Below are 11,245 nucleotides of genomic sequence, written 5' to 3'. Positions count from 1 at the left end.
AGAGCAGAGCAGACAGCTGCTCATTGAGGGGCCTTTTTACTAAGCAGCGTAGGCACCTATGAGCGCCCAACGCGTGCCAATTCGGAACTACCACCCAGCTACCGTGTGGCCCGGGTGGTAATTTCATTTTTTATGTGCGTCCACTACGTGTGCTGGAAAATATATTTTATTTTCCGGCACGTGGAGCTAACCAGGTGGTAATCGGCATTGTACACAAGCTGATTACCGCCCGGTTAATGCGTGAGACTTTACCGCTAAGTGAATGGGTAGCGGTAAGGTCTCAGGCCCAAAATGGATGCGTGCCAATTTTCGGTTTGCCGCATGTCCATTTTCAGCCAAAAAAAGAAAGGCCTTTTTTGCGAGTGTGCTGAAAAATGGACCTGTGCGCGTCCAATATACGCGTCTACACCAGTGCAGGCCACCTTTCAGTGCACCTTAGTAAAAGGACCCCTGAGGCATTATGTGGCACATCATACTGCCAGATCATCTGACCTAGCCTTACTGCTGGCATGGCTATTTTTGCTTAACCGACGTTTTTCATTTACGTAGCCATTAGGCACGTGCTCAGGTATACAGCTGTTGTTTATCTGAGGTCTTTCTGTATAATTTGTATGAACAAATTGGCTTTCCCCAATATTCTCTTGTCTTTGGACTCTCTCAGTTGCAAAATTGACTGTGTTCTGCTGGGATGCTAGACTGTTACTGAAGGGACTGATATACTTGTTTGGGCTGCTCAAACACTGATTAAATTCTGGGGGTGGAGTGCAGCTCTGTGGTTGTCCATTTTGATGCTCCTCACTTGTTAAAGGCTTTTTGGGGGGCAATGTCTCCAAATGGGTTACATTTGAGGTAGAAGTGGAGGTCTTCTGCATGCAAGAACGTGAAAACCTTTGATTGAATTTTTTCCAGGCCAGATGGTAAAGCTCAGCCAAGCTGAGGAGGAGAGAAAGTACTGCAACAGCTAGCATGAACATAATGAAAACATTCTTCTCTGTTGGACGGGAAACATAGCAGTTTACAGGATGAGGACATGGCACCCGCTGGCAGACATATAGGGTGTCTAGAAATATCCCATAAAGCATGTACTGGCCAACAATGAAGCCTACTTCCATGATAGTACGGATTAAAATGCTGAAGATATATGTGTTGAGCAAATTTCCCTGAAGCTTGATTGTCCCACTTAGTTCATTTCGGATTGACAGTTCTTGTTTTTCTACTAGATATTCTTGCTGGTAGTAGGAAGGATCTCCTTTTTTCCTCTCTTCACTTTCTTTTAGTTTCTTTTTCTCCTCCATGCGGACAGTGTGCATGGCGTGCCCCATGTACAGTAAGGAAGGAGTGGAAACAAAAATTATTTGGAGAACCCAATACCTGATGTGGGAGATGGGAAAAGCCTTGTCATAGCAGACATTTGGACAGCCAGGCTGGTTGGTGTCACACAGGAAGTCAGACTGCTCATCACCCCAGGAGGACTCTGCAGCAGTCCCTAGCACCAGCATCCGGAAGATGAAAAGCACAGTCAGCCACACTTTCCCTACTATAGTGGAATGTTTCTGCACTTCTTCAAGGAAATCCCCCAGGAAGCTCCAGTTGTCCATATCTACTCACTGACATCACAGTCCCTGCAAGAAAAAAAGTAGAACTATAAGTTGAAAAGTATTAACTGATAATTATTTTCAACTTACTACACAAACAGTAATCTATGCAATATATATACAATGAAACATTCTATAAGATGCCAATTGTCAGGGCAATTTATCTGGATAAATAGCTATTTAGGTAGGTAGATCGCCATGTGTGAAAACTGTTCCTCTCAGAATAACTGTTATAGTGGGTCGGATTGAAGGTCCATCAAGCCCAGTATCCTATTTCCCACCGAGGCCAATCCAGGTCAAAGGTAACTAGCAGAATCTCAAATACTACAGAGATTCCAATCTGCTTACATGGAGGGGGGGGAGAGAGAGAGAGAGACCAGGCTGGGGGAATGAGGAGATTCACTGATCTGAAAGATGGAGGGACAAATGCCAGACCTGCAGAGATGAGGGGTGGAAGTGATATGGGGGGGGGGGGGGGGAGAGAACGACAATGCATGCTAGCTCAGGGCACTACAATCCCTTCAGCTGACCCTGACAGAAAGGCACCCATATTTGCCAGTCTTATAAATATAAATAGGCACCTATGTGTCTTTATAAAATACCAACACAAATCCTCCAGCAATCATGCCTAGATTGAGGAGGTAAACATTGCACTTTGACAAGAGGCATAAATAGTTGCCGTACTTTATGAAAGATGTGCATAAATTGTGACGCCCTCCAAGCTCCACCCCTAAGCACAACTATGGGGTAATTCTAGAAAGGTCACTTACAGTTAGGCACTAAAATGCTAGGTGCTAGGCATGAATTCTGTATATCAGCAATTATGCACATAATTGTCATTTTATAATACCAGAATAAGTTGGCATTTGAGTGCCTAACTTTAGACATAAATACTTATGACATGTCAAAGGCCGGTGTAAATGCTTGGACATAACTGACAGTATTCTTTAAACTTAGCGTGTAAGTGCTGGGCATGCTCCTGACTCACCGAAGCCTGCTTAACTTATAGCATTCTATGTTACATGTAGGTCTCTGAGAAACACCCTTGACTCACCCATACTCCTCTCATGTTTGCATCCCCTCGTACTTACATGCTAAGCGATTTTAGCACATAGGTTATAGAATAGCACTTATGCACCTAATTGCCAATTAGTGGTGCCACTCATGCCATATAAGTGCTATTATTCTATATCTTATGTGCACAATTACCCCCAAATTCTATAAAAGTTGCATGAGCAAACTTGGGCATGTGCTCAATTTGCACATGCAATTTAATTGAATAACAAGCCAATTAGCACCAATAATTGGCTTCTTAAGCTATTATTGGTGCTAATTGGATTTAATTAAAATTTACATGTCAGTCAAGAAAGGGGGTATGACCATGACAGGGTGATGGGCAGATCAGGGGTGTTTCCACAGTTTATGCATGTTGTTATAGAAGGTTTCATTGATGTAAATGGTCGCGCCTAAATGTAGTCGCAGTTCCTGGCACTAAGTGCTATTCTATAAACGGCGCCTAACTTTAAGCGCAATTTTTTTCAGTGCCAATTTTTTAGGTGCAATTATAGAATTTAGTCCTAAGCACCTATCTTTATGCGCTAATTTATAAACTTGTTCTTCAATGCTATTTCAACGTATATAGCAAGCCCTCGACCACCTTGCTATTGCAATTTAATTTATACCCTGGCTTCTCAGTGTTCCATGGGTTATCCTTCTCTTACCAGATCTCTGAGAAGCCAATTATATCTATGTATAAGAAAAGAAAATTGCGTAAAGATCTACAGGAAGTAGCCTGGAGCTAGTAATTCTACAAAAATATTGAAGAAATAATATAACAAACCAACATGACCATGTTTTAGCTGGGTGCCTGAATTAAGGGTCCACAAATTTATTATATATATATATATATATATATAGATATATATATATATAGAGAGAGAGAGATATATAGATATATAGATATATAGATATCAATTACAGGTCACAACCAATCAAACTGCCAATAGTAGGAAACTTACAAGGTCCTATCAACAAAAACACCTATTCACGTAAGAATCTCACTTGCATGATTTAAATTCTGTTGTACAAACATTTTAAAAACGATCACCAATGTCCTTTTCCACCTTGCCATTTATAGAAAAACCCCTGTAAGTCAGGTCCTGAAGGTATTCAGCCTCCCTTAAAGTAAAATGGTCAAAAATATTGAAGGGGCTACAGCCAGATGGTATAGACACATATCACAATTCAAAACTCTATGGCAGCCTTTACCCCGATATTCTGTTTTAAAAGGTTGGGTTATATCACACATTGAAAACAAGATAAAGAAAGTTCCTGTATATAGAGAACCCAAAGGATATTATTATGCTAATATATTAGGACATGTTCCACACCCACACAATGACTGTTCTATCACAATTTGAAAAAGTTTGTTGGTAGGTTTGCTCTTCATAATTTGAGAGTTGATAATATAAATTATGTTTACAATTTTCTGTCATAGGCTTTTGATATTTTAGGAGTCAAATTGCTTATATTTATGTTACTTATAGGCACATTTTCAAAAGAGATGGACGTCCATCTTTCAACATAAATAGGAACATGGATGTCCATCTCCCAGAGATGTCCAAATCAGCATAATCGAAACCTGATTTTGGATGTCTCCAACTGTAGTGCGTCACAAGGAAGTCCAAATCTCAGGGGGGCGTATTGGAGGCATGGTGAAGGCGTGACTTGGGCGTGCCTAAGACTTGAATGTCTTTGAGCCATAATCGAAAAAAGCAGGGACGTCCTAAACTAAAACTTGGACGTTTTCACCCGGACGTGTTTTTTTTACGAATAAGGCACAAAAAGGTGCCCGAAATGACCAGATGACAACTGGAGAGAATTGGGGATGACCTCACGTTACTCCCCCAGTGGTCACTAACCCCCCCCCCCCTCAAAAAACATCTTTAAAAATATTTTGTGCCAGCCTGTATGCCAGCCTCAGATGTCATACTCAGGTCCATGACAGGTCCCTGGAGCAGTTTTAGTGGGTGCAGTGCACTTCAGACAGGCAGACCCAGGCCCATATTCCCCCTACCTGTTATGTTTGTGGAGGAAACAGTGAGCCCTCCAAAATCCACCACATACTCACTGTACCCACATCTAGGTGCCCCCCTTCACCTGTAAGGGGTATGGTAGTGGTGTACAGTTGGGGGTAGTGGGTTTGGGGGGGGGGGGGCTCAGCACACAAGGTAAGGGAGTTATGTACCTGGGAGCAATTTATTAAGTCCACTGCAGTACCCCCTAGGGTGCCCGGTTGGTGTCCTGGCATGCCAGGGGGACCAGTGCACTACTAATGTTGGCTCCTCCCATGTCCAAATGGCTTGCATTTGGACGTTTTAGACATGGACGTCTTTGGTTTCGAAAATCGCTGAAAGTCAAAGACGTCCAAATCCAAGGACGTCCTTGGTATTTTCAAAAAGAAAGATGGACTTCCATCTTTTTTTGAAAATATGCTTTTCCCCGCCCCCGGATTTGGACATTTTACAAAGATGTCCAAATCCCAACTTGGGCGTTTCTTTCGAAAATGCCCCTCTTAATCACAATTTATTAATCTTAGGGCCTCTTTTATGATTCATGGCACGACAAATACACCGCAGCGCATTCATTTTGAATGGGCTGCCTCACATTTGCTGTGCAAGAATCTCTAGCATGGTTTAGTAAAAGAGATCCTTTGTTTGTTGCATGTTATATTGCTTGATGCTGCCTGGGTGGATCTTGTGATATTTCACCTATTTGTAAAATGTTTATAAAAACAAACATAAATATATATTTTTTATTTGGATTTTGCTCACACCTTTTCAGAAATAGTTCAAGGTGAGTTACATTAAGGCACACTGGATATTTCTCTGTCCCAGGAGGGCTCACAATCTAAGTTTGCACCTGAGGCAATGGAGGGTTAAGTGACTTGCCCAAGATCACAAAGAGCAGCAGTGTCCTTTTCCACCTTGCCATTTATAGAAAAACCCCTGTAAGTCAGGTCCTGAAGGTATTCAGCCTCCCTTAAAGTAAAATGGTCAAAAAAATTGAAGGGGCTACAGCCACCTATGGATTGCAAGGCTAGTGCTCTAACCACTTGGCCACTCCTCCACTTGAAAGGGAGAAAGAGATGATGGACAATGAGAGAGAGGGAAACAAGAGAAAGGCAAAGATATTGGACCCAGGGCAAAGGGAAAGAAGGGAGAGATGCTGGATAACATGAGGCAGGGAGGGAAGAGAGAGGGAGAGAGGTTGGACCCAAGGATGGAAAGAACAGAGGGAGAGATGGCAGAGAATGGGATGGTGGAAGGGAAGAAAGAAAGAGAGATAATGAAATATAAAGGGTCCTGTTTTCTAAGCCACACTATAGGCACGCTAACGTTTTTAGCATAAGCTAGCAATTAGCATATGCTAATGCTAGAGACACCCATGGGTGTCTCTAGCATTAGAACATGCTAAAAATGCTAGCACACTGTAGTAAACAGGGCCCAAAAAGATAGATGTTTGTGCAGTATCAGTATTCGCATTGCAGAAAGTACTGAATATCAGGCTAGAGCTGCGAGCCTTGCTGATATTCAAGAGTGAGATGTTTAAGAAAAATAAAGGTAGAACACAATTATTTTTAATTTAATGATTGAAATATGTCAGTTTTCTGAATTTACAATTATCTTTATATGTCGCACTGTTTCTATTTCTTTGATGTTGCCCTGCATGCAGAGTGTGGCTTCTTGGGATTCAATTAAATTTTTGTCTATATATGTCTATTTATAGTTTGTAGTATTTTATTCTGTACTTGATGATGGTCTATCTCTTTGTTCAGCATGTGTGACTGAGTCCAGATATTCTGTTAGCATGGAGTTTCTATGTGAGGATATGTATTAATCCAGTTCATTTAGTTTTCCTGGTAAATATAATGATGTCTTACAAGAGAAGCTGAAGCGTATCCTGGCTCAACGCAACACCACAGCTTCAATGGTGCTGGTGTCTGCCCTGGTGCCGCCCTAACCTATACTGGGGACCCATGCCCTTCCTGTTGGCCATGCCTCAACACTGGTGCCAGCCGAGACGGTGCTCCTCTCCATTCCCTCGGGGGAGGAAGCTCACTGGGGGCCCAGGAAAGACACTGTTCCTTGTCTGGACATGAGTCTGGACATGAGTCCAGCAGACTGAGGCAGGCCAAATTCAGACATCCCAAGAGGATTATTACCCCTGAATCTGACCCAGAGCCAGAGGTTCTTTTGGAGGAGATAGCCCTTGATTTCCCATCAGATCCATCCCTTCTCATGAAAGGAGAATGTCCCCTTTACCAATTTTGTTCAGAAATGGCTGGGACCATCCCTTTTAAGTTTGATGTTGAGGATGAGCCCAGGGCAGAATGTTGGACAGTGCCTGTTCACAATATCCTTAAGGCAATACAGATAAAACAATGGGAGACCTCCTTCTCTGTACAGCCTATTCATAAGAAGACCAACTCTATAAAGTCTAGAAGGCTCCCAGATTCGAAAAACTCCAGCTTCCGTACCACTCTGTGGCCATCAAATTTGGTCTCAAAAGAGCCAGAAGCCCCAAGACTCACTCCTCAGTGTCCTCGGAAAGAGATGAAAGGGCTTTGTAATCTTTTGAGAGAAAAGTGTTCCAGAATGTTATGCTAGTCTCCCACATACTTTCTTACCAGTTCTTTATGAGCATGCATTTGAAGTCCTAGGTGAGCAGTGTGGTGAAATTTGCAGATACTCTAGCATCTGAACAAGCTGCAGAGCTCTGCTAGCTAGTAGCCAAGCAGTGGGCATGTTGAAAGCACATGGCATGGGCAGCTGTGGGCAGCCTATAATACTTTCAATGTGGCATCCAGGGCCTCTGGTATGGATGTTGGGATACAAAGACTTGCCTGGATACCTGTCTCAGAACTAGAACTGGTGATTCAAGAGAAGCTGGCAATGTTCTCTGCAGATGTGATAATCTTTTTGGTAGCTAGATGGAGGAGGTTGTTGACCTCATCAAAAAGAAAACTAATACCATCACGTCACTCTCTTGGCCTGCTTCTCCTATGGCATCCTCTTCCAGGAGGTACTTTAGCACTAGACAGAGAAGACTCTACTACTCTCAAAGGCACAGGAGTGCTCCTCTTTTCCACCTTTCCCAGCCAGCCCAGAGCTCTCACTCCAACCCAAGAAGGCAGAGGGCCCAGAAGTCCCAACCAGCTACCCACTGAAAGCAAGAGATGAGCTTTTGACCTACTCTAGCAGAGCATTTCCACAGTAAAAGTGTCCATCCTAGACAACCTTCCAGTAAGAGGGAGACTGAATTTTTCCCAAGCATGGTGGTCCCTGGTAACTCAGACCAGTGAGTACTCTAAATAATCTGGGCAGGTTACAATCTCCATTGGTGGAAACCCCCTCCACATTGCTTACTGAGAGCATCAAAATTAAGCTCTTAACACCAGGAATTATTTACAAAGGAATTATTTTCCCTTTTGCAGACCAATGCAGTCAAATCCATTCCACCAAAAAGGTCAAAGTGATTTACAAACTAAAAATGCCAGTCTCCCACTGCTGCTTTCACCGACCTTTGACCTGCCTTCTTGCCTCACTGCTGCCCTCACCATCACCAGCCCACCTGCCTTCCATGGTTTGGCATCTGAGATTTCTCCATCTCCCAATCTCATTTCCCTTTCTCCCCCTTAAATTTGTCTTTCTTAATAGAGGTTGTTGGCAGTGACAGGAATTAACATACAAAGCCTGCAGCTCACCCTGGAGCTTTCCCCTCTGCCATATCCTTCTTCCTCTGATGCAACTTCCTGTTTCCATATGGGCAGGATGCAGCACAGGAAAGACTCCAGGGCCGGCTGTGGACTGAATATTTGAATCACTGCCAGTGACTTCTACAAAACAGACACGTTTTAAGGGGGGGGGGGCTGAGAGAGAGAGGAAAATGCTGTACTGCAGGCTGGAGAAGGGAAGTGGAGGGAGCAATGATGGGTATGGGGGACAGAAGAAAGGGAGAGAGAGATGGTGGACAATGAGAGAGGGAAGCAAGAGAAAGGAAAAGATATTGGACCCAAGGCAAAGGGAAGGGAGGGAGAGATGCTGGATAACATAAGGCAGGGAGGGAAGGGAGAGAGGTTGGACCTAAGGATGGAAAGGACTGAGGGAGAGATGGCGGAGAATGGGGATGGTGGAAAGGAAGAAAGAGAGAGAGATAATGTTTGCTTGGGAATCTCACCTAGGCAGGCTACCCACCCGGGTTCTGCCTCCCATCCCTCCCATTTTATTAAAGAGTTATGAGATCATGAGTTAACAGGTCAGCAGTTTCACATCATTAGTCATAAGGCACAACTTATTGATGATCAAATGGTAGGTCTAGTCAGCAAGCTATTAGCAATCCAGAACAAAGTTCAACAACTGTCAACAATTTAGTTCATTATAAACAGTAATGGTCCAGTAACAGGAACTTAATGTAGCTGGCACATGTATACTGTTTCTGCCAGGGTTGGCATTAGGGGATAGCGAACAGGGAATTTGTCCTGGGCCCCCTCGGCACAAGAGGCCTCATACCTGCTTCAAGCTGAAGGTCCAGCCTGCAGGTGGACTGGGGCCCCTTCCCTAATTTTTGCCCTGGGCCTCTGGATGTCAAACACCAGCCTTGGTTTCTGCTTACATAAGTAATGTACTCAAGGTCCAGGGTATGTAGGCTAATGACATATAATCACTCTTAGTTTCCTTTTCTTCATTCTGTCTTACAAAAGACATGTTTATCACTTCAGACAATTGCTAACATCTGCATAGGGCATTAGTTACATGGCAAAACAAACTGCTTGCTTAGCAGGAAAGTGCTATTTTATATCTTATTCTTCCATCCCAGTGTTTAACCCTAGATATTCTTCTCTAGACTGGGGATTCTATTCTCATACATGCTCTCAATGTCATCAGCTTCCCCCCTTTGATCCCATAAGGGATAATTAATCCGTCCCAGGCATGCTAATTCAATTTGGAAAGGAGTGCAAGATCCCTCAATTATTGTCTGTTGTGCCAGCATTTTAACACTGGGTTTGGACAGCAAGTCACGAGACATTTGCCACAAGGAGCAGCAACCCTGTATACAACAGCAACCAATGATTCGTTTATCGTTTATTTATTTACTATACTGTTACTTATTGCATTGGCAAAGCAGAACGGTTTACATTGTAAAAATATACATTTAGAACACAACATACAAACTAAGAAATCCAGTAATTGATAGGAAAGCACAGCAAAACAGAAACATCCATACTAAAGAAGTGAGTGGACAAAATACAATACCATTCATACTAAAAACCAAGGTTATAATGCTGCATATTGAAATAGCACATCTATTATGTTTGTTTCCCTTTATCATGCGATGTTTTCAAAACGTACTCTGGAAAAAGTACATTTTTAAGGCTTTACAGAAGTGGGTATATGATTCTTCTAATCTAATTACTTTTGGGAGGCAGTTACAGAGTGTGGAAGATAAGAAAAAGAAAGCTGACGCTCACATAGATTCCCATCTAGCCCTCAAGGGTGACGGAATTACTAGTCTATTAACTGTAAGCGACCAGAGTGTACGTGTCGGTGAGTACGGTATGGTGAGATTGGCTAAATATGATGGAGCTAATAAGTGTAGTGCTTTATATCAGGGGCGTAGCTACTATGGGGCCATGGAGGCCTGCGCCCCCATAGATTTGGCCCTGGACCCCCCTGCCAACGACCCTCTCAACCCCCTCTCGCCATCAACCCGCCGTCGCCGTCTGCTACCTTTGCTGGCGGGGGACCCCAACCCCCGCCAGCCGAAGTTTTCTTCCTTCATTTGGTTTCCGAGTCTGACGTCCTGCACGTACAACGTGCAGGACGTCAGACTCACAGAAACACGTCAGATTCGGAAGCCTAATGAAGGAAGAAGACTTCGGCTGGCGGGGGTTGGGGTCCCCCGCCAGCAAAGGTAGGCGACGGCGGAGTCGAGAGGGTCGGCGGCGGGGGGGGGGGGGTCAAAGTTGTTCATGGTGGTGCTGGCGGCGGTGGGGGGTGTTGGCAATGGCAGGGGGGGTCGGCAGCACCGGGGGGCTCAAAATGTGCCCCCTCACCTCAGGTTCTGGACCCCCTTCCCGCCGAAGTCCGGCTACGCCCCTGCTTTATATGTCAAAATGAGGATCTTTATTCTGACTTCAACCAGAAGCCAGTGAAGATGATGTAAGAGGGGTATAATCCTGTCATACTTTGAGGCCCGGCAGATAACACAGGCAGCCGTGTTTTGAATCGTTTGTAAACGTTTTAAATTGACCTTAGTGAGGCCTGCATAAATGACATTGCAGTAGTCAAGACGTGTTATGATACAGGCATGTGTTAGGGTACACAAGGAATCTTTGTCTATTGAGTTTCTGATTGAACGCAATTTCCGTAAATGATAGATTTTTTTTTACTACATCAGATATTTGTTCATTAAAGGATATAAGTATTTAAAAGATTAGAGTTACAACTAATCCAATAATGGCTGATATCATTCTATGCATCCACCTGATATTTGGCATCCAGCTAGTCAGCCAATCAATAAAGTCATGTAACCAGTTGTCTCCAGTAGTGGAGTGTTGTATGCCCACAGATAAATTCTTAAGGGATTTC

At 43.6% G+C, this 11,245-nt stretch overlaps 1 protein-coding gene across 2 annotated transcripts in view; it reads right to left on the bottom strand.

Annotated features, from left to right (window-relative positions):
- Positions 1 to 389: 389 nt before the first annotated feature.
- The window catches only part of GJA5 (gap junction protein alpha 5), a 45,854-nt gene continuing 34,998 nt past the window's right edge, over positions 390 to 11,245 (bottom strand). For both annotated transcript variants that reach the window (XM_030203800.1, XM_030203801.1), the window contains one exon: positions 390 to 1,622. In XM_030203800.1, coding sequence (XP_030059660.1) covers positions 471 to 1,598 — 1,128 coding nt within the window. In that variant the 5' untranslated portion in view covers positions 1,599 to 1,622 and the 3' untranslated portion in view covers positions 390 to 470. The remainder of the gene's footprint in view (positions 1,623 to 11,245) is intronic.

This window comes from Microcaecilia unicolor, chromosome 5 (assembly GCF_901765095.1).
Source record: "Microcaecilia unicolor chromosome 5, aMicUni1.1, whole genome shotgun sequence".
In the NCBI taxonomy this organism is placed as follows: domain Eukaryota; kingdom Metazoa; phylum Chordata; class Amphibia; order Gymnophiona; family Siphonopidae; genus Microcaecilia; species Microcaecilia unicolor.
This window is presented reverse-complemented; position numbering and strand designations above follow the sequence as displayed.